The 26916-nt window shown below is 44.7% G+C and overlaps 1 protein-coding gene across 2 annotated transcripts in view; it reads left to right on the top strand.

Moving 5' to 3' along the window:
• Nucleotides 1–26088, top strand: part of CRTC1 (CREB regulated transcription coactivator 1) — a gene marked incomplete at its 3' end in the record, with an annotated part of 93039 nt that extends 66951 nt beyond the window's left edge. The window contains exons 6-14 of one of the 2 annotated variants that reach the window (XM_083363764.1): nucleotides 230–315; nucleotides 1101–1144; nucleotides 2606–2826; nucleotides 4628–4764; nucleotides 6509–6760; nucleotides 10498–10599; nucleotides 19050–19136; nucleotides 23819–23999; nucleotides 25877–26088. In XM_083363764.1, coding sequence (XP_083219890.1) covers nucleotides 230–315; nucleotides 1101–1144; nucleotides 2606–2826; nucleotides 4628–4764; nucleotides 6509–6760; nucleotides 10498–10599; nucleotides 19050–19136; nucleotides 23819–23999; nucleotides 25877–26088 — 1322 coding nt within the window. The remainder of the gene's footprint in view (nucleotides 1–229; nucleotides 316–1100; nucleotides 1145–2605; nucleotides 2827–4627; nucleotides 4765–6508; nucleotides 6761–10497; nucleotides 10600–19049; nucleotides 19137–23818; nucleotides 24000–25876) is intronic. The other variant, XM_083363763.1, reaches the window with a different exon arrangement.
• Nucleotides 26089–26916: the final 828 nt, after the last annotated feature.

Here is a 26916-nt window from a genome sequence, read left to right as displayed (position 1 = left end):
TCCCTTTCGTCCCCCTCCCTTCAATATCTGGGGATCAGAAACTGAGGAGGGTGGTGTGGGGGACCCAGACTGCCTTCACTTTTAGCACGCACAAGAATTCTGATGTTATAGAGGTCCTTGAGAACAAAGGAGATGGGATATCCCTGTGAAGGATCCCCTCTACTCCTCTTTCCCAGGAAGGCAGATTTTCAGAGCACACTTGGCTGATATATTCTTTCTCACACTGTAGTCTTATTACTGACGGTTCCAGGCATGGAGGAAGATGCACCAGAGACCGAAAAGAATCTTTCAAAACAAGGATGGGATACTAAGAAGGTACTGGCACTAATTCTGTTCAAAGTGGAGGCTCTGGTGCATGAACTACTAATACCATTGCAACTGTCAGAGATAGCGGTCTTTCTTCTAAGAATACAGCGGATATATAAAAGTGAAAGGGGCCGTTTCAGACTCCTAAAGTGAACGGTATGTTCGGTGTATAAACCAGGGCTGAAATACTCTGTGAACACTTTTTTTATTTTAATTTTCAAGCAATCAGAAATTGAATTTCGTGTTACTAATTGCAGCATATTCCAACTCTGTCATTTTTAGTTTTTTTTTAAAGGGAGATGAAATCCCCCACTTTCAGAGCCATATATATATATATATATATATATATATATATATATATATATATATATATATATATATATATATATATATATATATATGTTAAAGGTAAAGGTTCCCCCGCACAAGTCGTTTCCAACTCTACGGGCCGGTGCTCATCTCCGTTTCAAAGCCGAACAGCCAGCGCTTGTCCGAGGACGTCTCCGTGGTCAGACGCCAAAGGCGCACGGAACACTGTTACCTTCCCACCATAGTGGTCCCTATTTTTCTACTTGCATTTTTACGTGCTTGGTTGGCAGAAGCTGGGACGAGTAACAGGCGCTCACTCTGCTACGCGGCACTTGGGATTCGACCCGCCAAACTGCCGACCTTCTGATCGACAAGCTCAGCGTCCTAAGTGGGAGGGGTGGAGTTAAAAGACTGGATTAGCTTGTTTGTTTGTTTTTTGCAGCTGAGTGTCTCATGCTGACCTACTGTGCTCTGTTCTTTTTCAGACAGGATCCTCAAGGCCTAAATCTTGTGAAGTTCCAGGAATCAAGTATGTTTAAAGGGAAAGGGCATTTTTGGTTTCTGGGCAAATATGAAGCTAGCATCATCATTTTGTGAAAACATCTACGTTCTTTTGTGTGTATGTGTTCTTAGTAGATGGAATAACTGAAAAGTCCCATGTAATGGTTTGCAATAATTTTAGTAGTTGCTGTTCAATAAGGAGCATCAAGAATACTCTTGATCATCCCTCTTGGATATTTGGCTTAGCACATTTTCTGAAATACGTGAATTAACAAACCATGTTTTTTGATGTTATGGCAAGTCATGGTCCCTGTTAAATATAGTTAAGGATTGTAATTGCATCAAGCAATTCACACTTAACATAATTCTCTATGATCCAAGTCACACATTTGTGGCTTGTTGTAATAGAGACATTAGAGGTGTGCGCAAAATAGGAATTTTGCTTTATTTCAAACCTGAAACAAATGATTGTGGCCCAGAAGTTCAGCTGAATAGAAACCCAGAATATTTTACTAGATGTGAGTTTTGGCTAAAAAAAAAAGGCCCCAAGAGACTTTTTATGGGGCAAATATGATCTGAGTTTTAAGGTGTACTCAGCAGACCTTATTCGTAGAAACCCTCCCATTTTCTGTTATAGGCACTTAGCTTGATTAGTGTTTTTTTTAGAAATCTTTAAAGATTAACATTTTCTAGAAAATTATTTTTAAATACCTATCTATTTTTAGACACCCACTGTACTAGATAGCTAACTTCTGTTAAGATGGTGGTTGTTTGTAAGCGCTGCCTTGAAGAGAATCCTTACTTTTTGCAAGAAAGGAGAATGCAGTAGATAAAATTGTCATGATGCAGATTCCAGGCAGGAAGCATCACCCTGCCTCAATCCCTCTTCCCAAGGAAGCAGAACTCCTTGGGAACAGCTTCATTTCAAAAGGAACTTTTATTAGGAGAAGTTGACAGCAGGCATGAAAGGTAGGATCTGAGGGTTTCCCGGGCGAATCAATAGGTTAAAGGGAAAACTGGCAAACCCTACCCCAATAGTCCATCCGGTCAGTTCAAACGGGCCAATCTCCAGGTATGAAGCCGATGTGGGAACGAGGTTGATAAGACGCCATTCCCAAGGTTTGTTAGGCTGTTAGGTCTTTGCGCCTGTTCTTCCGCAGCTAGATGGCCGGAGATTCATTCTGTTCTCACCCCCAGGCTGGCAGTAAGGGAAATAGATCAAAGAGCAGGCAGATAGAGGGAAGCGGAGAGGAGACATTGTAGCAGCTATAGCAAGTGGAGAAGATACATTGTATATTGTAACACCCATCGCTTCCCCCCTCCCACCAGGAGTATGGCAGACCCCACAGGAAGACAATAAAGAAAGCACGCCTCACCCAATAACTGGGTTCAGACACCCTGTTTACTTCTGTGAATTCCAATAAGTCAGAAGGTCTTGACCCGCAATTAACAAAATATTTTTTCCCCTCTGTCTCCGTCATAAATGCAGCATCTTTCCATCGGCTGACCAAGAAAACACTACTGCGCTTATCCCTGCGGCTCACAACACAGGGGGATCACTGCCGGACCTGACAAATATCCACTTCCCTTCTCCACTCCCAACCCCGCTAGACCCAGAAGAGTCCACTTTCCCATCCTTGAGCAGTTCCAACAGCACCGGAAACCTCAGTGCCAATCTGACGCACATGGGGATCAGCACAGCCAATCAGGGTAAGGCGTTTGCAGGCACAGTCAGATGCCTTCTGGAACGGCATCTTCTTGCAGTCTTGTCCGGGAGGTTTATTTTCAGCCAGGACTGTGTTCTTTGGTCTGGCGTTTGGAGGACGATAGAGATAGTCCTCGACTTAACAGCCGTTCGTGTAGCGACGACTGTAGTGAAAAAAAGTGGCTTAGGACTGGTCCTCCTACTTAACAGCCGTCGCAGCAGCCTCGCAATCATGTGACCAAAATTTAGGCACACGGCAACCGGCACGTATTTACAACGGCTGCAGAATCCTGGGATCGTGCAACTTTTCCCAGCAGGTGTTTGACAAGCAAAGCCAAAGGGGGGGGGGAGAGCCGGATTTACTCAACGATCATGTGATTCATTTAACTGCAGTGGTTCGCTTAACAACGGTAACAAAAAGGTTGTAAAATCAGGCAGGACTCATTTAACGACCATTTGCATAGCAACAGATCCCAATTGTGATTGTAAGTTGAGGACTACCTGCGTAGTGTTGGGGACAATTCACTTTATATATATGTGTGTGTGTGTGTGTGTATGTGTGTGTGTGTGTGTATAAAAAACTAACTAACTAACTAACCTAAGGCACGAACATACCTGATGCTATATACCAGAGGTCCCCAACCTTCCAGTCACCAAGGACCAGTTCTGTGGAGAGAGGTTTTTCCGCTGACCGGAGGGGGCACAGTTTTGTGTGCTGCCAGCATCCTGCAGATGAGGCTTTGCTTGTTTGTGCGGACCAACTGCCGGCATGCCGCGGCCTGGTACTGCTCCACGGACCAAGGGTTGGGGATCCCTGCTATATACTACATCCATTCCCAGCCTGAAATCCTCCAGATTTGTTCAACTGGGCTTTCTTATTCAGCATGCTGCCTGATAATCACTGATATTTTGATGCATAGCTGCTCTGGAGGGTGTCAGTTTGGGGAAGAGTGATTAGGTAGAGAGATTTTATTGATGCATTAAATATATATGCTGCCCATTTCACTAATCAAATGACTCTGAGATGGGAGAAGGAGCAAAACTCAGGTCCTCCTTCCTTTGAAACATTCGATTTGATTTGATCCCGGTGATATTTTTGAAAGATATTTTCCAGCCTGTTTTGTGAGCTCCTGGAGAAATGATGCAATAGAAATATTAATAATATTCTGATTCAACCACGTAAGAATAGAGGTAGTCCTCATGGTCTGACCTCTTAAAAACAGCGTTATTTTAAAAAAATCAGGCCTTTTTTTCTAGGGGGGGGGCAAAATGGATGCCTACAGTTGCTTACAAGGTTTCCATTTCACCCCATTAACACAATTCCCCAAAAAAGACTTTTAGAATACCACTACAGGTAGTTCCCGGCTTACGACCACAATTGAGTTCAAAATTTCTGTTGCTAAGCAAGGCAGCTGCTAAATGAATTTTGCTCCATTTATAACCTCTCTTGCCACCGTTGCTGAGGGAATCGCTGCGGTTATTAAGTCAGCAACACGTCGGTTAAGCAAATCTGGCTTCCCCATTGACTTTGCTTGTCAGAAGGTCGCAAAAAAGCGATCACATGACCCCGGGACACTGAGACCGTCATCCACATGAGCCAGTTGCCGAACGTCTAAATTTTGATCACAGAACCCTGGAGTGGTCGTAAGTTATGAAAAACGGTCATAAGTCACTTTTCTCAGTGCCGTCAAACGGTCACTAAACGAAGTGTTGTAAGTCGAGAACTACCTGTAGTTTTGGAAATCTTGTCTGGAAAAATCCCTCTGGCATCTTATGGCTCCCGCTAATTTTGTCTGTTGGTGACAGGAATGACAACCACGTCAGCCTCTTCCCAGCAGCACCGGCAACCAACCGTCAGCCCCCTCTCACTGAACACAGACTCAAGGAGAAGCCAGTCCCAGCAAGTGTCTCCTACGCTTTCGCCTCTTTCGCCGATTACTCAGGTACAGGAGGGAATTCTCTGAAGGGGGTCTTGAAAGCCATGGCATAACAACATTATAGAGTAGACCCATGGTGGCGAACCTATGGCACAGGTGCCACAAGTGGCACACAGAGCCCTCTCTGCGGGCACGCGTGCCGTCGCCCCAGTCCTAGGCCTTCAGCTGGGTTTTATAAAACCTTTTCGCTTTAGGCGTCTGTCGCCATGTACCCCCCCCCCAAAAAAGGTTCAATTAATCAACTTCTCGGGGGGAAAAAAAGTTCTCGCAAAGTTGGAATTGATTGAACTTTTTAGCCCCACCCAATCTGCTACCACTGCAGCCACACCCACCCAATTGGCCACATTCACCCAAAGGGCCACGCCCACCCAGCACCCGATGATACATAAGTGGGTTTTGGGTTGCAGTTTGGGCACTCGGTCTCTAAAAGGTTCGCCATCACTGTCATAGACCCAATCAGTGATGAATGATCCAAACTGGAAGCCTTTACCAGTGTAGCAACTCTGGTAGCAAATGTTCTTTCCGTCACAATTTCCCCTTGAATTGTAGACTGAGTGGTTTATGGGAAGGATAAATTGGTGATAATTCCATGTTGGTCCCTGTTTGAAGTTGGATGGAATGCCAAACCACGATGGGCAACCTGTTGCCCTCCAGATTTTGGGTTTCATTAACTAACGTGAACGTTGCCTTCCAAAATGTCAGCATCTGGTTATTAATGACCCATTTTAAATGTACCTTCTGGGGGGGGGGGGGAAATCAAATCTATTTCCAGGCAATCAGACAAATTAATGTGCCCATTGCATTGATTTAAAGAGTTTGCTCTGGCCCAGTTCTCAATTCAGGCTAAGCCCCAGCAAGATTTATTTGGCTTAACATATCAACTGAACTCAGCTATATAGTCACTGAGGCAAGATGGGTGGCAAACAAATATAATAATACATTTGTAAGTCCTATTTAGAGCTTAGCGTGCCCTGTAAATCCCAGACTTGGCCTGTAAATCATGGTTTGCAGCTCACGTTGTGTTAGCTCAGGAAATTGTGGTTAATGCATAATTAGTAAACTATTGATAGAAGAGAATATTTGTAGCTGAAGGTTGAACTATGGGGTCCTCGGTGCTCTTGGAGCTTGGTTGTTTTCTTGCAGGCATTTCATTAGCCAACTAGGTAAGACCAGCAATGCACTGATGCTGTTGCCTAGTTGGATAATGAAATGTCTGCAAGAAAGGAGCTAAGCTCAGAGAGCCCCAAGGCCCCCTCAATTAAACTATGGCTAAATAAAGCATAAATAAAGGGACGTGGTGGCTCAGTGGGTTAGGACGCTGAGCTTGTCAATCAGAAGGTCGGCAGTTTGGCGGGTCGAATCCCGAGTGTCCCGTAACAGAGTGAGTGCCTGTTACTCGTCCCAGCTTCTGCCAACCTAGCAGTTCAAAAGCACGTAAAAATGCAAGTAGAAAAATAGGGACCACTACGGTGGGAAGGTGCGCCTTTGGCGTCTAGTCATGCCAGCCACATGACCACGGAGACGTCCTCAGACAAGCGCTGGCTCTTCGGCTTTGAAACGGAGATGAGCACCGGCCCCTAGAGTTGGAAACGACTAGCACGCATGTGCGGGGGAACCTTTACCTTTACCTTAAATAAAGCATTGAACAGTGTTGTGTGCATAATAGAGTCAAGTGTCTCCTTCTGAAGCCTTCACGCCAAGAAATCTGATTCCACTGCACTGATCGTCCTTCTGTCCTTTTCTTCTTAAGGCTGTGGCGTTGGACGCGCTTTCCATGGAACAGCAGCTTCCCCCCTACCCGTTCTTCACCCAGACAAGCGCGCAGCAGCAGCAGCAGACCCAGGTGGCCAGTGCTTTACCACCCAATGCTTCTCTGATGCAGACCTCCGGCTTGCAGCGAGGCGTTCAGCTCCCCCCACTCTCAGTCTCTATCCCTTCCACAATCCCTCAGTCTCCTCCGGGCAGCCAAACGCAGACTTCCATGGGGATAGACATCAATTCGGTAAGCTTGATAGGAAAGAGTGGAGGCCTCCATCTTCCTAGACTTCTCAGACAATTAGCACAGGAAATAAGAAGAGGCTTGGTCAGGAAGCTGCCTGCCTCCCGAAAAGGGTCTGGTTTGGGTACGTTGAGGTTGCAGCTGGAAACCGCAGAGAAATATGGTGGCTGGTTTGCCATTTCTCCCCCTTAACCTCTGGAAAATGTAGTCCTCCAAATGTCGTAGAGACTTCTGTGAAGGGACTGGATTAGAAATCGGAGAGAAATGCGGTTCTCAAAAGCCTTGGATGGGGACTGGATTTTGGAACGGGTTTGAGATATAGTGTCTACCTGGAGGGAAAATCAACAGCTCCCACAAGTTGAACTTGGTGACTTCGCAGATACGTCCATATTAAGTTGTTCTTGGCAGCAGCATAGAAACAGGTTTGTCTGGGCCATTGTCCAGAATGGTTACCCCCCCCCCCCCAGTCATCCATTGTATAAACTCAGTTACAATGGCGGTGAGAGCACTGTTGGAAATGCTAAAGGATCAGGTCAGAGATAGATCATCCCGGAGGAAATCTACGTGCATGGTTGCTAAGAGTTGACAGCAGCTTGACTGCATGTAATGAAGATAATTATGAGCTAAAGCCTTGGTCTCCTGCCCAAGGAGGTCAACCAGGTGCTGCCATCTGTGAGTGAGGGAAGGGGTCTATTCCTTCAATCCAGTCTAACAACTATGGAGTGCTTTGACATTTTTCCTTTTTTTTAAATGCTTCCCTGAGTAAAATAGAAAATGTATCCTGAAAAATGCCACCTCACCTGCAGTCTCACCCGCAACTCCCTCAGCTGGGCTTCATGGAGGCCTAATTAATAAAGAGCCACAATCTTATGAGATCATGGTCCTGTTTTATCATTAGCTTTTGATGCCAGGCACCTGAAAATGTTTTCATCCCCTAACCACGTGGTGGCGAACCTATGGCACGTGTGCCACAGGTGGCACGCAGAGCCCTCTCTGTGGGCATGTGCGCTGTCACCCCAGTCCTAGGCCTTCAGCTGGGTTTTATAAAATCTTTTCGTTTTAGGCCTCCGCCGCTGTGTGCAAAAAAAAAAAGGTTCAATCAATCAATTTCAACTTCTCGTGGGCAAAAAAAAAAGGATCTCGCAAAGTTGGAATTGATTGATTGAACTTTTTAGTCCCACCCAGTCTGCCATTACCACTACAACCACGCCCACCCAATTGGCCACACCCACCCAGCACCTGATGATACATAAGTGGCTTTTGGGTTGCAGTTTGGGCACTCGGTCTCTAAAAGGTTCGCCATCACTGCCCTAACCTGTGGCTGGTCATGGCAGTTCCCCTAAAAAGCTCAAGCTCTGAGTCCCCCCCCCCTCACCCATTAATCCTTTCCATACCTCTCCTTTTGCTAGCAGGCAGTCTGCCAGCCTGGGTTCAGAAAGCCTTAGAGCCAGGTGAGATCAGCGTCCAGCCATAATGAAGTTTTCTCTTGGGATTGAACCATCTAAATCCAGTGTTTCTCAATGTTAGTCGCTTGAAGATGTATGGACTTCAAACTTCCAGAATTCTCGAACCAGCGTGCTGGCTGTGGATTTCTGGGAGTTGAAGTCCAAGAATCTTCGAGCGTCCATGTTTGAGATACCTTGATCTAGCTAGCTGGAAGCTTCAGTGTCTATTAAAACTCCAAGCTGAACACACAGAGTTGCTTAATGCATTTGCTCTTTGTTTCCAACCCCCAAAGAAGCTTTCTTTTGATTTTGGCACTCATAGGTAACCCATTTTTTTAACCGGGATGGATGATTGCATCCTTCTTCCCCATTTTATGCCGACTTTCCCCCTCTTCTGTTTCCAAGGAGTTTGTAAATTTCCATTTTGGGTTAATTGTAGCTTTATAGCTAAACCTTGAACCACATTTAACGGTTTGAAATGACCCCTTGAGCCATGTCCTTTGGTGGAATTGTTTTTCCCCAGGAAAAAAACATGCCTCACATTAATCACATCTGTTCAGCTTGATTGTGTCCTAACCTGCAAAATCATTAAGATCAAAAATCATAGCTGGCTGGAGAATTCTGGGAGCTGATGTCCACAAGTCTTAAAAGTTGCCACAGCTGGACACCCCTGACTTAAAGTGTGGCTTTCCCCCCAGAATAAATTGCCCCTGCACTAAGCAATGGATTTCATGATATTTAGACACAACCACTAGCCAAGGTACCAATGACTTCAGGGTTCTCTGTGTGTGACAAAATGCTGCCTCCGTTTTTTCTGCCTTCCATATTTCTAGCATTAGGGATGTCTGGTGGCTTTTCTTTTTTAGAAAGACTGTATTCCTGTGACACTGGCCGTTCTAAATACTTTGCCATTTTGAACTGCTGTGCCTGTTCTGCATCTCACACGCGGGGTGCGGAGAGGCTGGCTTTCTACACACTTTTATGAATCCTTCACAATTCTCCACTAGTGTCCCAAGCAATAACCTTTGCAGTGAGGCTTGCTTCCTTGTGTTAAAGCTGAATCTGTCCACCAAGCTAAAGCAAGCCATCCTTCAGATGAATTTTAATACACCTATGGTAGCACTGAAGTGTTTTGGTCCCTGTCCTTTGGAGAAGGAGTCCGTTCACCTAATAATCTTTGCAAATTCAAACAGAGGCGCGAGAACGCAGGTGAGTTCCATAACCGTTTCCACGGGCTCCTCTGAAAAACAAAAGAAATTGTCCAGGTCAATGTGTTCCGCCTTATTTGCTGCACAGATATAGCGGAAGAGAAACGCTGCAAAATAGGCAACCTGGAATCATCCTGGGTTATAACAGAAACCCTTTTTTAGTCTGTGGAGATTCTCAGTCATCCGGGTCGCTGTTTGTCTCAAAGGGGCATTTCTCAAAAGGCAACTGGGCTGTTTTTCCTCGAGGAGGAAGAAGCAGGCATTTCGCTTCTCATCCAAGAAGCTTCGTCGGTTCTGGAAGGAGGGTGGAGGTGTTAGAAGGATTATTTCTGAGAGGAAGGGTTTGTGTGCGTGTGTGTTGGTGTTGGGAGCCTTCACTCAGCCTTCCATCCTTCCGAGGTAGGTAAAATGAGGACCCAGATTGTTGGGGGCAATAAGCTGACTTTGTAATAATGCCGCTTGGGATGTGTGTGAAAGCCCTAATAAGCAGGCATATACATAGAATGAAGGCTACTGCTAAGCTTGTAAGCCGCCCTGAGTCTTCAGAGAAGGGCGGGATATAAATGGAATTAAAATAAATAATAAATAAATATTTCTTTGCAGTCATCTGGTTGTTAAGCACTCTCTCCGAGACCTCTTGAGGCCACTTCGGGCTTTTTTTTTTTTCTTGTGCCTGTATCAGCGTGCAAATGGGGGTGGAATCTTTCTCGGAACTGCCGGAAGGACTGCGCCGCAGACATTGGGCTGCGCGGTAGACACGGTAGCCTGCCTTGTAGATGCTTCTTGGATGAGAAGCGAAATGTCTTCCTTCTTCCTCAAGGAAAAAAATAGTCCGGTCGCCTTTTGAAAATAAAATAAAATAAAATAAAAAAGCACCTTTGAGAGACGCCGTTTTTAGGTTCATGACTTCTCCGAGCATTGTTGAACAGGACTGTGTGCTGCTGAATTCGTCCAGGAACTATTCTTGCCTTCTGTTCTTTTCTCATTTTCCTCCCCTCCCCTCCCCACCTGTACATGAAAGAAACCTGTGTTTTCTCACCCTCTCCTCCTGTTCCCCACAGTCTCTTAACATTGTGTCCTTCTGTAGGGCTCACTCCAGCAGTACCGCAGCAATGCTGGCTCCCCAGCCAACCAGTCTCCCACTTCTCCTGTCTCCAATCAAGCTTTCTCTCCTGGCAGCTCCCCTCAAGTAAGGGACTGTATGCTTCTAAGGCCTTTGGATTCCTTGCTTCTCATATATTTCCTCTCCTCTTCTTTAATTTTTAATTTTCTTTTTTTTATCCAGCTTTTTTGAATGCTTTCAACTCCGTCCGCTTGGGCGGGATGTGGTCAGCTGACGGGGGATCCTTTGGGGAATTCCTTCTTGTTAAAAATCTGATGCCACCTGACCTGACCTGTTCTTCCCATACTAATATCCGCCTCGTCGTGTTAATTATCTTTCAAATGTTGCCTTTCTAAAAAAAAAAAAAAAAAAAAGGTTACGATGCCATTCTTGGGCTCCAAAAGCATGCTGAAACGTGTCACCGTGCAGAATTAAACCGTTTTTAATGCATTTTATTTATGTCTTTTTTTCGGGGTGGGGGACTGCCCAACTCTAGTGAACTATGGGCGGCATACAAAATACGAAATGCATATTGGAGGGGGATAAATGGGAACGTATGGATTCGTGTGGGGGGTTTGTTTTTGTGCTTTTCGAATCTTTAAAATGTTTACAGAGCAAACGCGTAAGAGAACTGTGCCACTGTGTATAAGAAAAGTCTTCTTGTTGAAATTTGTCTATTTTCTCTAGTACGTGTTTGTGATGAATATTTGTTTCTTTTGTGAACAGCAAAGTACAAGAACATCTTTAATTTGGATAGCTTTTTTTTAAAAGGAGTACATTTGTAGAAGAAATTAGAACGGTGTTTCTCAACATAGACAGCTTTACGTTGTGTAGATTTCAACTCCCAGGCAGCCACGCTGGCTAGGGAATTCTGGGAAATGAAACCCACACATCTTCAGTCAGCCAACCTTGATAAAAAAAAAAGTAAGTTAGAATATCAGTAGCTGTTAGCATAGTAGTCGGGACGAGTCCCCACATTTAGAGGTGGTCTACTTTGGAATATACCAGGGAGCACGTACATACCTGGAACAACAGAGATTTATGGAAAGCTAGAATAAAACAGGATCCACTGGATATCAGATTGTGGAGATCGGATTGGAAGAGATCTCTCGTCTTTATTCCTGGTTTATGAGCTTCTTGATCGATCCTGTTAGAAACATCCGTCCTGATGGTCTTCTGATTGAAAAAAGAAATCGACCGAAAGTAATACATTTAAGAAATAAAAGTACATGATTCTTAACTTAGAAAACAAAAATGCACTGCTATGGGATGGAAATTATTAGGTAGTCCTCGACTTACGAGCGCAATTGAGACCTGAATCTCCATTGTTAAGCAAGGTGGTGGTTAAAGGTTGTAAATAATGCTTACAGGACCCCAGGATGTTGCGCCTGTTGTAAATACGGTACATGCCAGACACCAAGCGACCCAGTTTTAATCGTGTGATTATATGGATGCTGTGTCAGTTGCAAATGTGAGGACTGTTTCTATGTTGCACTTTTCCGTCGTAACTTTGAACGGTCACCTAATTAATGGTTCACAGCTGAAGACTTACCTGTAGTATTTATGAGAATTATTTTGGAATAATAGTGGATCGCAAGCCGACTATGAGCGAGCAATGGGATGGGGCTGCAAATAAGGCAAAAATTCCGTGGGAGCATAATTCCCAAATCATTGGAAGTAATCATTCTTTTCATTCTGTTCTGACCCGGTTCAGAAAAGAGTAATTAGAATGACTGGGTAACCAGAAATTAAGGTTTAAATTAAATGCCACACAGGAAAGGTTGCCTCTTCTCATTGCAGAGTGCAAGACTCGGAATAGTAAATTTTAAGTTACCAGGAGGAAGGTTCTTCTTTATTTATTATCCCTCCTTTAAAATATTATTTTTATAAGCCACTCAAGAGGGTGAACATATTTAATACCCCTTCTTCCTTTTCCTATTTTCCCCACAGCAACTGAATGTTACAGGGGGAAAAAAATCCTCATAATAAGAACAGTTTAATAATGGGACAAATTACACAAGAGACATAGTGGCTCTTTTTTTATTGTCTATCTTCAGAAGGTTGGACTCAGTAACCTAATTAATCCCCTCCAAGTTTATGATTTTCTTTCTGCCCACTTGGGATTTCATCGATACCCATGGCAGTTTGTGTGGCAAAGTTAAAAGAAATTGGCCCCAATTGAGAGAGAGAGAGACTGACTGGACAGAGCCGTCTGTCTGTCTGTCTGTCTGTCTGTCTGTCTGTCTGTCTATCTATCTATCTATCTATCTATCTATCTATCTACCTACCTATCTAATCTATAGCTATAGCTATATCATATTATAATAAATAAATAAATTTGGAAGGGACCTTGGAGGTCATCTAGTCCAACCCCCTGCTCAGGCAGGAAAACCTATGCCATTTCATACAAATGGCTGTCCAGTCTCTTCTTAAAAGCTTCCAGTGTTGGAGCATTCACCACTTCTGGAGGCAGGTAGTTCCACTGATTAATTGTTCTAACTGTCAGGAAGTTTCTCCTTAGTTCTAGGTTGCTTCTCTCCTTGACTAGTTTGCTTCTCTCCCAGAAGGGTGTGGCTGGCTGATGAAAGCAAAGCAGCTTGAAATAGCTATACCAGTCTCCCTTTAATTCTTTGTTAGCAATCCAAATTTATATCTATATGTCTCTCTATCAACGGACGCGGTGGCTCAGTGGGTTAGGACGCTAAGCTTGTCGATCAGAAGGTCGGCAGTTTGGCAGGTCGAATCCCGAGTGCCGCGTAGCAGAGTTGAGCACCTGTTACTCGTCCCAGCTGCTGCAAACCTAGCAGTTCGAAAGCACGTAAAAATGCAAGTAGAAAAATAGGGACCACTCCGGTGGGAAGGTAACAGCGTTTCGTGCGCCTTTGGCGTCTAGTCATGCCGGCCACATGACCACGGAGACGTCCTCGGACAAGCGCTGGCTCTTCGGCTTTGAAACGGAGATGAGCACTGGCCCCTAGAGTCAAAAACGACTAGCACGTGTGGGGGAACCTTTACCTTTTATCTATATCTATCTATCTATCTATCTATCTATCTATCTATCTATCTATCTATCTATCTATCTATCTATCTATCTATCTATCTATCTCACTAGCTAGGTGTGTGTGTGTGTGTGTGTGTGTGTGTGTGTGTGTGTATAGGAACCCTTTACAGTTGCATAGGCCTGGTGATGCTAGGTTCGGTTGAAGGATTGGGCTGCATTAAAAGTCAGTTTCATTCCTTTTTCTTGACAAAGCAGAGGTGAAAGGTGTTGTAGTGTGCACCTCTTGGTTTTCTTACAGCCGGGTTCACCCAGTTTGTATTAAGGGGGAAGGGAGGAAACTGTTGACAGAGCAAAACCTTCTCTGGTTTGCCCAGTACTCTCTTTGCAAAGGCAGCAAAGGGACTAATCTTGGATCCTGAAGTGCTGAACCAGTGAAAAAACTTCCCAGTTTTAATATCTTTGGAGCAGCTTTGGCTGCCAGTAGTTTATTAAAACTGCATTGATGATTCCATGGGGGAAAATTTCTATAAATTCTACATCCATTCTTGCTGATCTACTGAGCTGCTGGAAAGCATTTATTACACGGTTTTGCATCGTTGCTCAGTCATAAAATGGCATACTTTCCAATAGCTGGGAGGGGAGCAAGACCCTAGCTGGTGAAATTATAACCGAGCAGATTCTCATAATACTCTTATTTTCCCGACGAGGCGGAGTAGCTAGACGTTTTTGCTGGGATAGCAGTCTAGGAATCTTCGTGAGTGATTTCCAGTGTGCTGTTAACTCAGCGTTTGCCTTCCTAAGATTATGCAGCTTCTATAAGGAAGTTCTGAGAGGCATAAGGTGCCTCTGAAGCATTTTTAGATTTGGATTCAAAACTGCACTTCCCTTTCGCTGAACAAATGGCCATTCCAGAGTATAGTACAGGGGTAGGCAACCTCGGCTCTTTTATGACTCATGGACTTCAACTCCCAGAATTCCTGAGCCAGCTTGGCTGGCTCAGGAATTCTGGGAGTTGAAGTCCATGAGTCATAAAAGAGCCGAGGTTGCCTACCCCTGGTATAGTATAACCCACAGTACGGGTAAATTAAATTTCATTTATCAGTTTCTCGGATTTTTAGCAGATCATGGGACTGCATTTTGTTCCTGCCCTTTTCTGCAGTAAGTATTTCATAGTCTACTCCCTATTTCATTTTCAGATACAGTGGTACCTCGGTGCTCATCTTTAATATGTTCCAGGAGGCCCGATGAGTACCGAAAATGATAACTACCAAACAGTTTTTTCCCCGTAAGGAATACAGGTAGTCCTTGACTTACAACAGTTCATTTAATGACTGTTCAGAGTTAACAACGGCAGTGAAAAAAAGGGACTTATGATCAGTTTTCACACTTAGGACCATTGTAGCATCCCCGTGGTCTTGTCTTTTAAAATTCAGGCGCTTGGCAATTGACTCGTATTTATGACGGTTGCACACGTGATCCCGAGATCACGTGATCACCTTTGGCGACCTTCTGACAAGCAAAGTCGACGGGCAAACCAGATTCGCTTAACAACAGTTTGATTAATTTTAACAGCTACAGAGATTCACTTCACAACTGTGGCAAGAGAGGTCGTAAAATGGGGCAAGCTCACTTAACAAATGTTTCACTTAGCAACAGAAATTTTGAGCCCAATTGTCATCGTAAGCTGAAGGCTACCTGTATTGTTGCGAGTCACAAGGCAGTTGACAACGTCAAGTTCTAGCCTATGTGTTGAATACCAAACAAACCAGGAATACCGTCAAACTACGTTGAGTACCACATTTGATGAGTTTCAAAGCAGTTGAGTACCAAGGTACCACTCTACCAAAAGTTGACAGTTCATGGAGTACAGGAGTCCCCAACCCCCGGTCCGTGGACCAGTACCAGGCTGGGCATGCCGGTTGGTCCGCAAAAACAAGGAAAGCCCCATCCCTGGGATGCAGGCAGCACACAAAACCACACACCCTCCTGTCCGTGGAAAAACCTCTCTCTACGGAACCGGTCCCTGGTGCCCAAAAGGTTGGGGACCTCTAATGCAGCGTTTCCCAACCTTAGGAACTTGAAGATGCGTGGACTTCAACTCCCAGAATTCCCCAGCCAGCATCACTGGCTGGGGAATTCTGGGAGTTGAAGTCCACGCATCTTCAAGTTCCTAAAGGTTGGGAAACGCTGCTCTAATGTAGCATATTAACGACAGCTCTTTTGATTAAATCTGGATTGGACATGCCATTTCTTTTTTATTGTATAGGACAAGGTAAGGTCAGTGGATGGTGTCAAAACCATTGTAGATTTTTTTCCCCTTTAGAAATCAATTGTCCTTTAACATAAATTTGTCCAAATAAATTAAGTCCCAGTAGCTCCCAGTTTTTTAAGTGCTGGCGGTTTTTTAAGTGCTGGTATTGTTACGTTTTAACCTCCTTTTGTAAATTACTTTGTAACTGGATTGTTGGTTTGATCCCCGAGCTTGGCAGTTTGGCTGCAAACGTTTTGTCTCCGTTCGGGGTGGGGGGGAACATCTTAAGCGTGTTTTGAATTGTACAATTCAAATTCAATTGAATTGTGCAATTCAATTCAGCACAATTCAAAGCGCACTGAAGTTGTCCCCCTGAATGGAGATGAAACGTTTGCAGCCAAATCGCCAAGCTCGAGGATCAAACCAAACAGCCCAATTACCACCCTGAGCTACTAATATTCAAACACATTTCACTTTGTAACTGCTGTGATATTGTTGTGATATTGTATTCTTATTCTAAGTTTCCTTACCGGACTTCATCCTTCCAATGCAAGGATAAAATAAAAATACAGATAGTCCTTAGGGCCAATTGTTTAACAACCATTTGAAGTTACAGTGGCTCTGAAAATAGTGACTTACAGCCAGTTCTCACACTTAACGACCACTGCGGCATACCTCCTAGTCACGTGATCAAAATTTAGGGGTTTGTCATCCTGTAAGGTATTTATGGCAGTTGCAGCTTCCAGAGTCATGCCTTCACCGTTTGCAACTTTCCCAGGGGCTTCCAATTCATTGGGAAGTCAGATTTGCTTAATGACCATGTGCTTCGCTTAATGGCTGCAGCAGGAAAAAAGGTCATAAAATTGGGCAAGACTCACTTAATGACTGCTTAATGACTGCTTAATGACAGGTGTTCTGGTCCCAATAGTAGTAAGCTGAGGAGTGCCTTCCTCAACTTACATTCCATAAGTTCAGCGAACTATGCAAAGGTTTGTGGGATTGAAGGGGTGATGGTGGAAAAACCTCGGGAAAGCCAGAAGTTTGCATTATCGCTGTTCTGACACCAGATCCAGTGTTGGGAATGCAGTTTCAAGCATCTGAGACTTGGGATATTGAAGGCTTGTCAGATTTTTGTACAATGGCAAGAGCAAATATACAGATTGTCCTCAACTTACAATCACAATTAAGGCCAGAGTTTCTGTAGCTAATAAGGCACATATTAAATGAGTTGTGCTCTTTTAATGACCTTTTTTGCCATGGTTGTTAAGCACATCGCTGTGGTTAACTGAATCAGTTAACCGTATTAACTTTTGCTTGTTAGAAGCCGGCCAGAGAGGTCACAAATAGCAGTCATGTGACACACACACACACGCACCCCGGGTGCTGCAACCATCCTAAACGCAGGCAGGCTGGCAAATGCCCGGATTTCGATCAGGTGACCCTGAGGATGCTGCAGTGGTTGTAAACGTGAGAACTGGTTGTAAGTCACTTTTTCCAGTGCCGCTGTAACTTCAAACGGCTCTACGTCGAGGGCTACCTGTATTAGCATTGAAAAACAAGCAAATAGACGCAGCCCTCGACTTACGACCACGATTGAGCCCAAGCTTTCCGTGGCTAAGTGAAACATTTGTTAAGTGAATTTTGCCCCCATTTTACGGCCTTTCTGGCCCCCGTTGTTAAGTGAATCCATGGAGTCATTCAGAAGTGCATCTGGCTTCCTTCCCCATTGGCCTTGCTTGCCAGAAGGTCGCAGAAGGGGATCACACGACCACCACCCCCACACACCCCCTGGACACAGCAACGGTCATAAATGTGAACCAGTTGTCAAGCGTCTGGATTTTGATCATGTGACCCTGGGGATGCTGCAACGTTCTTAAGTGTGAAAAATGTTCAGAAGTCACTTAATTTCAGTGCTGTCGCAATGGTCACTAAACGAACCGTTGCAGCTTGTGGACTACCTGTACATTGTATTGTGATCTCCAGAATTTATTATCCCCATAATGTCATTAGGGAATGGCAGGCTCCCTGCTGCAACCGCCACTCTCTCCTGGCAGGGCCTGCGTTTGGCTCCAGAGGGCGCGTCATAATGTGCCTTGCTAGGCAGTGCAGACACGGATAATTGCAGCGCTAGCAATTTTTACCTTTAAATTTTGGATATTGCGGTAGTATGAACTGGCTGAGGTCGTTTAGTGGACATTGGTGACACTCGTGCTTTTGAAACATCAGTTTGTTTTCTTTTAGCGTTCTGGCACATACAGGTGGTCCTCAACTTACAACGAACCCCCGCAAAAAGTACTTACCACCCAGTTTCAAAGTTGCGGCTGATGCAGCACCCCGACAGCATTCATCCTTACAACCAAGCACAAGGATGCTGCAGTGCATGCCCCCCCCCAAGCTGGTTCCCCACATGCCTTGGGCCTGCTTTTCTCCCAGATCCCACACCTTCCTCCCCATTCTCCATCGTGGATCACGCACTTTACCTTTCAAAGATCTCCGCAACTCCAAAGCTCATGTTAGGGGAGAAGAGCAGGTCTGTTCTGTTTATAGGCCTTGGCGAAGCCACAGTTCATTGCAGCCATTTTGAAAATGGTGCCTGCTTCCGGGACACAGCTATGTGGCCCAGAGAGACCAAGGGATGGAGCAGCCTGCTCCTCCACCTCTAACTTAGCTCCAGAGCTTTGCAGATTTTTCAGGAAGGGACCTTGAAGCTCCATTGCCAGAAAGGAAAGGTTGGGAAATGGCCAGGAATTGTCCAAGGTGGCTGGAGCTTTGAAAAGTGTAGGTCAACAATTTCTGGAGGGCCATCTATGATCTACCCATCAGAATGCCGTCAACGTGTAATTGTCCCCTTCAGCAACTGCTACTTTTGTAATGTCACAAGGTTACGTTTCTCTGTCCTAAGTGCTTAAAATCTGTGTGCAGAAATGTTTCTGAATGGTAGCGTTCTTTTCCTACTCTTAAGTTTTTCTTCTGCAGTCATTATCTAGCATGGATAGAGCTGTAAATGTATTGGGTTTTTTTCTTTATTTCCCATTTTTACCTCTCCCGCTCCAAATTATCACTCCCTTTTATACGTTTCTGGATAATCACTCTGAGACGCTGCCTTGCCAGTCATTTCCTATCTGTAGAATTTGAGCAAATCAATCCCATAATCCACAAAATGTAATGGTAAAACCTGGAAGCACCATTTTGGAGTGGCAAAGAGAAAGCCAAATTCCTCCCTGAACTTATAAAAAAAATGAGATGAGCTTGACTCTACATTAATTCCTGTTTTTCTTCTTGCAGCAAACATCCATCCTGGGGAGTGTCTTTGGTGACTCTTGTTACGACCAGCAGATGACTGCCAGGCAAGCAAATGCTTTATCCCATCAGGTGAGTGGGAAATGGACTTCATTTATGTACAGGTAGTCCTCGACTTACAACCATTCATTCAGCGACCATTCAAAATTACAAGAAGTCTTTGCAGTTAACCACCCTTGCAGCATCCCCATGGTCATGTGATCAAAATTCAGACCCTTGGCAACTGGCTCATAGTTACGACTTTTGCAGTGTCCTGGGATCAAGCGATCTCCGTTTGTGACCTTCCCAGTTAGCTCCTGACAAGCAAAGTCAGTGTGGGAAGACTTGCTTAGCAACTTGAAATTCTGGTCCCGTTTGTAATCATAAATTGAGGGCTATTTGGAATGGAATTGAGCGACCAGGGCCTAGTCTAGAGCAGAAATGTACCAACAACCTCAGCAGATAAATTTGGTCGACAGAGAGCTAATTTCACGGAGTGCCATTCTGACTTTTCCTCCTTCCAAGCAGCTTCCACAGGGATTCCTCTTCTTTGTTTGCTGCATTAAGTTCAATATTGAATTTTCCCAGCAACGAAATCCTGAAAGAGTTGTTTAATTGTGAATTCTGCAACATAATGGGGAAGTTGACTTCTCTTAAGGAGGGGAGATGGGTTACCATTTCATGTTCTCAAGCACACTTTTTTTTGAATAACTATTTTAATTGGGGAGTGTGATTAAGTGAATCCATTGGCAATTTTGGAAAAAAAATGTCACATAAGTTATTTCAGAGATTCACTTATCTCCTAAACTAAAATGAATGGCCCTGTATTTGTTAAGTCGGCCTTTTTTTTTTAAAGATTTCTACAATTCTGAGGTTATCGGTGTCTTTTTGCAGCTGAGCAATAGAAGATACTGACCATTATCTTTTCCATTTAATTTGAAACATTATAGCATATATCACTGGCTAAAACGCATTCATACCCCTATCTCCATCTTGAATGCCTTTGAAGTGCAAATCTCGTGTTCAAAAACGATTGCACTTTTCTCTTTGTTCTGACTCCCATGCTTTCTGTACCACAAGTGTAGGTAAGCAAAGTATAGATGCAAAAGATAAATAGGATTAAAAATTGACCTTGATTCCTGGGATTACACAGATCCACCCATGCAATTTTTGTGGCAACAATGTGGTGCGACTTTTTTTTTGTTTTCAGTTTCCTAATCTAGCCTACAGCTCTGGAAACCACTTGTGGTTTTTCCTCCAAGTATTGGTGAGGCTTTTTCCTACTTAATTTAAAAATCCAAACAACATCAACCAATGCTGAAAAATAAATAGGATAGAAGAATTTAATGGAATGGAAATTAGGGCAATAGTTCAAGGTCTCCTATCCAACTGTGGGGCATTGCTGCCCTCTAGTGGGAAGGAACAGGAAGTAAGTTTAGCAGTTAAGCCTGCTAAACTTTTAGGGTGTGGTGCTTGCTTTGGAGTAAGTTCCATTAAGATTGTGGTAATATGTAGCAAAGTGGATATGTTAAGATTTTGACTGTGTTTTGCCAAGTGTCAGGTCAGTGATCAGTGGCCAGGCAATTGATTCTTTTGGATCCAGAGATAAGAGCACAACATGCATGCATGCATGCATGCATGCATACATACATACATACATACATACATACATACATATATATATATATATATATATATATATATATATATATATATATATATATAAAGTTGGAATTGATTGATTGAACTTTTAAGTCCCACCCAGTCTGCCGTTACCACTGCAGCCACGCCCACCCAATGGGCCACGCCCACCCAATGGGCCACTCTCACCCGGCACCTGATGATACATAAGTGGGTTTTGGGTTGAAGTTTGGGCACTCGGTCTCTAAAAAGTTCGCCATCACTGTTATAAGGTTTCCTGCCTGAGCAGGGGGTTAGACTTGATGACCTCCAAGGTCCCTTCCAATTTTATTATTAATTATTATTACAGTGGGAAATGCTTTTTTTAATTATGGGAAGATTTTCCTCCCTCCTTCTCCTTTGTTTAGCAAGTTAGAGCAAAAAACAAGCAGGTTGGCTCAGAACGAGCAATAAACTTCTAGATTTTTCTTAACACGATGGAGAAGTCACTAACTCCTCGCAATACCACAGTTCTGCATTGCCACAATGACTGGCCTAGCCCAGGGTTTTTCGAGGTGTGTTTGGGGGAATCCCAGCTTTCTACAAAAAACTTGATAGGGTTCTGGAGGGAAAAAGTGAACTCAGAGCAGTCAGTTGTCTATCACTAGAGATTTGCCTCTTGATCCGAAATTCTACAGTATATATTTCTAAAGTAACAGATCCTACAGTCTTAAAATAAAAGTTTGAATCGCACCAATTTTAATGACAACTTCCAAATATATATACAGTCATGGCCGAAATAGTTGGCACCCCAGAAATTTTTCCAGAAAATCAAGTATTTCTCACAGAAAAGTATTGCAGGAACACATGTTTTGCTATACACAGGTTTATTCCCTTTGTGTGTATTGGAACACAACAAAAAAGGGAGGAAAAAAAGTAAATTGGACATAATGTCAAACAAAACTCCAAAAATGGGCTGGACAAAATTATTGGCACCCTTTCAAAATTGTGGATAAACAAGATTGTTTCAAGCATGTGATGCTCCTTTAAACTCACCTGGGACAAGTAAGAGATGTGGACAATATAAAAATCACACCTGAAAGGAGATAAAAAGGAGAGAAGTTCACTTATTCTTTGCATTGTGTGTCTGTGTGTGCCACACTAAGCATGGACAACAGAAAGAGGAGAAGAGAACTGTCTGAGGACTTGAGAACCAAAATTGTGGACAAATATCAACAATCTCAAGGTTACAAGTCCATCTCCAGAGATCTAGATTTGCCTTTGTCCACAGTGCGCAACATTATCAAGAAGTTTGCAACCCATGGCACTGTAGCGAATCTCCCTGGTCGTGGACGGAAGAGAAAAATTGATGAAAGGTTGCAACGCAGGATAGTCCGGATGGTGGATAAGCAGCCCCAAACAAGTTCCAAAGGAATGCAAGCTGTCCTGCAGGCTCAGGGAGCATCAGTGTCAGCGCGAACTATCCGTCGACATTTAAATGAAATGAAACGCTATGGCAGGAGACCCAGGAGGACCCCACTGCTGACACAGAGACATAAAAAAGCAAGATTACAGTTTGCTGAAATGTACTTGAGTAAGCCAAAGTCCTTCTGGGGAAACGTCTTGTGGACAGATGAGACCAAGATAGAGCTTTTTGGTAAAGCACATCATTCTACTGTTTACCAAAAACGAAGTGGGGCCTACAAAGAAAAGAACACAGTACCTACAGTAAAATGTGGTGGAGGCTCAATGATGTTTTGGGGTTGTTTTGCTGCCTCTGGCACTGGGTGCCTTGAATGTGTGCAAGGCATCATGAAATCTGAGGATTACCAAAGGATTTTGGGTCACACTGTAGAGGCCAGTGTCAGAAAGCTGGGTTTGCGTCCGAGATCTTTGGTCTTCCAGCAGGACAATGACCCCAAACATATGTCAAAAGGCACCCAGAAATGGATGGCAAGAAAGCGCTGGAGAGTTCTGAAGTGGCCAGCAATGAGTCCAGATCTGAATCCCATTGAACACCTGTGGAGAGATCTTAAAATTGCTGTTGGGAAAAGGCGCCCTTCCAATAAGAGAGACCTGGAGCAGTTTGCAAAGGAAGAGTGGTCCAAAATTCCGGGTGAGAGGTGTAAGAAACTTATTGATGGTTGTAGGAAGCGACTGATTTCAGTTATTTTTTCCAAAGGGTGTGCTACCAAATATTAAGTTAAGGGTGCCAATAACTTTGTCCAGCCCATTTTTGGAGTTTTGTTTGACATTATGTCCAATTTGCTTTTTTTCCTCCCTTTTTTTGTTGTGTTCCAATACACACAAAGGGAATAAACCTGTGTATAGCAAAACATGTGTTCCTGCAATACTTTTCTTTGAGAAATATTTGATTTTCTGGAAAAATTTCTGGGGTGCCAACAATTTCGGCCATGAGTGTGTCTGTGTCTCTGTGTCTCTGTGTCTCTGTGTGTGTCTGTGTAGAATTGAGAGCTCTGCTTTTTCTACTAACACAAATGGTTTTTCATGACTTTTAATTAATTAATTGCTAAGTGATTTAGGTTTAATGGACAAGTGTGTCGCTTGTCCACACACAAAGTCATTTACATGTTTTTTAGGAGTAACGTTAAGCATCATTTACCCAGGAGAAAAGAACCATGGGAATGGTCATAGACTGACCCTGTGGGCGGGTGCTAGATACTCAGCCTGGCTCCTCTTAGTGTATGTTTGCTCCTAGCCTTCTTCAGAACCAAAAGCAAAATCAGTAGGGGAGCTGGCTGCCTTCAGCCCCTGCTTGTAAAAGATCTCCCATTTCAAAGTGGTGTGGACTTCTACTCCGACTGGAGAATCCTGGGAAATGGAGCCCACAAATCTTAAAAGTTAGTCGAGGCTCTAGAGCCGAGGTGGAGAACCATGGCCGTTTTATGACTTGTGGACTTCAAATTCCCAGAATTCCCGAGCCAGCACAAGTCATAAAGGGGCCATAGTTTCCCCACCCCTGCAGAGGGCAAATGATGGAGCCAAATGGGACTTAAGTCTGTAGGTGCAATGTATCTCAAAAGTGGGCCGGGGGGCGGGGGAGGACTAGGGAAGAAATGGTGGCCTTCACATCCTACCTCTGGTGGGCCTTAGAAATAGGCCTTTGATCTGATCTCCAGGATTCCTTCCTTCAGCTCGAGCAGTTCAACATGATTGAAAACGCCATCAGCTCCAATAGTTTGTACAGTCCGTGCTCTACCCTCAACTATTCCCAGGCAGCCATGATGGGGCTGACCGGGAGCCACGGAAGTCTCCAAGACCCACAGCAGCTCAGTTACACCAGCCACGGGAACATCCCCAACATCATCCTGACAGGTAACGAAACACCGTGGTTTTAGCTCTTTGGGAAATGCAGACAGCAGGTGGGCTGCTAAACCTATAAGTTCAAGGCATAGGCAAACTTTCTTGCACCTGGGGGCGGTGCTTAAGTTATTTATTTATTTGACGAATAGCAATGCTGCAAGAGTCTTTCTCTCCCCCCCCCCCAGGAATTGCGTTAGTGGGTTGTTGATGGGTACTTCAAACCTTGTAGGAAACTTCCAAGCATTTTGCCCCCTTCCCTAGGAAAACAAAAATGGCCTATTTTTTGTAATCTTTTTTTTTAAAGAGATCAAGTCACAAATTTCATTCCTTAAACTCCATAACAATTTAAAAAAAAACTGGAAGAGCATTCTGAACTGGAGGTTAAGGGGGCTGCAGAAGGGGTCCTGTTTAATCCTGCGTGTGATCTGTAGGTTATGAATTACCAGCCCTATTTGGAGAAGGAGGCATTTTGCAAGTGAGGGTTGTGGTGAATCTTTTTAAAGATAGATGAAGGGATAGTGACCGGAGTGAGAAAAGATAGACAGAACTGGGTGGGGACAAATAATTAACCTCCTGAAAGATTATTATAAAGAAGAAGGAACACTTTTGCATTTTGCGTTGGAGGCCAAGGCTAGATCCGTTTTTGTGTGTGTGTTGTTGTTCCGTTTAACACAAGGACAAACTTCGTGATTGCCAGAATAATTTAAAAGTGGGTCCTGTTACCTGGAGCAAAGGCCAGAAAGGAAATTAAAAACTCCCTGAGATCAAAAAAAAAATTTAAGAGATTTGGTGAACTCTCTCTGCTTTTTATTTATTATTTATGAAATGGCTGGACCTTGAATTCAAGGAAAATTGAGCTGTTCAGGGTCAAGCAGAGCCTAGCCCCGTGGTGACGAACCTATGGCACACATGCCACAGGTGGCACGCAGAGCCCTCTCTGTGGGCACGCACGCCGCCGCCCAAGTCCCAGTCCTTCAGCTGGGTTTTATAAAACCTTTTCGCTTTAGGCCTCTGCCGCCGTGTGCAAAAAAAACAAAAAAAAGGTTCAATCAATCGATTTCAATTTCTCGTGGGGAAAAAAAAGGATCTCGCAAAGTTGGAATTGATTGATTGAACTTTTTAGTCCCACCCAGCCTGCCATTACTACCGCAGCCACGCCCCCCCATGGACCACGCCCAACCAGCGGGCCACGCACACCTGGCACCCGACGGTACATAACTGGGTTTTGGGTTGCAGTTTGGGTACTCAGTCTCTAAAAGGTTCGCCATCACTGGCCTTTCCACTCCCCGCCCCCCTCCTGCCCCCAATTTAGCACCCATCCTGAATTGTTTGGACTGAACAGGAGATGGGTTGAAGTTGGGGGGGGGTGTCTTCCTTGGTCATCCTGCAGCTCTGACACAAGAGACCCTGGCTCATGGTCATTGGTCATCCACTTGTGACTTGAAATAGGAACCATTGGTTTTTCCTTTTTTTTTTTTTCTTTACTAGCTTCATTGGGTTAGAACGGGTAGGCAACCTTGGCTCTTTTATGACTGGTGGACTTCAACTCCCAGAATTCCTGAGCCAGCCGTGCTGAGGGGAAAGGGAGAGGTTTCCAAGCTGAGCCAGGCTGGCTGAGGAATTCTGGGAGTTGAAGTCCACGAGTCATGAAGGGGCCATAGTTCCCCCATGCTGGCTGAGGAATTCTGGGCGTTGAAGTCCAAGAGTCGTAAAAGAGCCAAGGTTGCCTACCCCTGGGTTAGAACAAATAGCTCCGATTGAAGGGAAAACTGAGCAAACCTGATCAAAATTCTCTCTCTCTCTCTCTCCTTCGCTCTCTCTTTCTCCCTCTTTTTCTCTCTCTCTCTCCCTCTCTCTCTTTCTCTCTTTCTCTCTCTCTCTCTCTGTAGTGACCGGGGAGTCGCCTCCCAGTCTGTCGAAAGACCTCACCAGCTCTTTGGCCGGGGTGGGGGATGTCGGCTTTGACTCAGATTCCCAGTTCCCTCTGGACGAACTAAAAATCGACCCCTTGACCTTGGATGGGCTTCACATGCTCAACGACCCCGACATGGTCCTTGCGGATCCCGCCACAGAGGACACTTTCCGGATGGACCGGCTGTAGTGGGGGTGGGGGGAGAGGGGGGAGGAGAGAGCGGGGAAGGGGGACGCCGCCGCGCAAATCCGAAGGAGCGCACCCCCAAATCTCCACGTCCCGGAAGGTCCGTGCCGCTCTGGTGCTCGGAGGGAGAGCGGGCCAAGCCCGTCTCGCATCCCTTGCATCCCGTCAGGCTGCCTGGAGAGCCACCGCTCCGCTCTTGCGTCCAGTTTAGCAAGCGCTTGTTCTACACTTGCCCGGCAGCTGTCCTGCTCGCCCCTCCTTCTAACTCCCCCCCCCCTCAGCCCCCCCCCCCGTCCCCCCAGCACCGACTTCAACCTTGGTTCATGCCTTGCTTTGGGAGAACTGTTCCTCTAGAGCAGCGTTTCCCAACCTTAGGAACTTGAAGATGCGTGGACTTCAACTCCCAGAATTCCCCAGCCAGCATAGCTGGCTGGGGAATTCTGGGAGTTGAAGTCCACGCATCTTCAAGTTCCTAAGGTTGGGAAACGCTGCCCTAGAGAGTTGTCTCTTCTACCCCAAGGCCCCCTTTTCTCCCCCTCTCCTCTCGTCACCAAAGTTCCTCTTTCCTTCCTTGGCCCTAAAAGCTTTGGGAAGTGGAGAGGCAGAGAAAAAGTGATATTCCTCCCCCTCCCTCCCCTTCCCTCCCCCCTCCCCCAAAAAAAATCCTCTTTCCAAGGCAGAGGAGCTCTTCGGAAGATAAAGTTGGTGTATTGTTTTGTTTTCCTGTGTACACGTAAACTATCCAACCTTTGGCTTCTGTTACAAGAACAGACATCCCGCATGGATCTGAGGGCTTTCCCCCTCCCACACACACACACACACACACACACA

This window comes from Vipera ursinii (assembly GCF_947247035.1).
Source record: "Vipera ursinii genome assembly, chromosome: 1".
Classification (NCBI taxonomy): domain Eukaryota; kingdom Metazoa; phylum Chordata; class Lepidosauria; order Squamata; family Viperidae; genus Vipera; species Vipera ursinii.
Note: the sequence above shows the minus strand (reverse complement) of the source record. Positions and strands in the feature narration are given on the sequence as shown.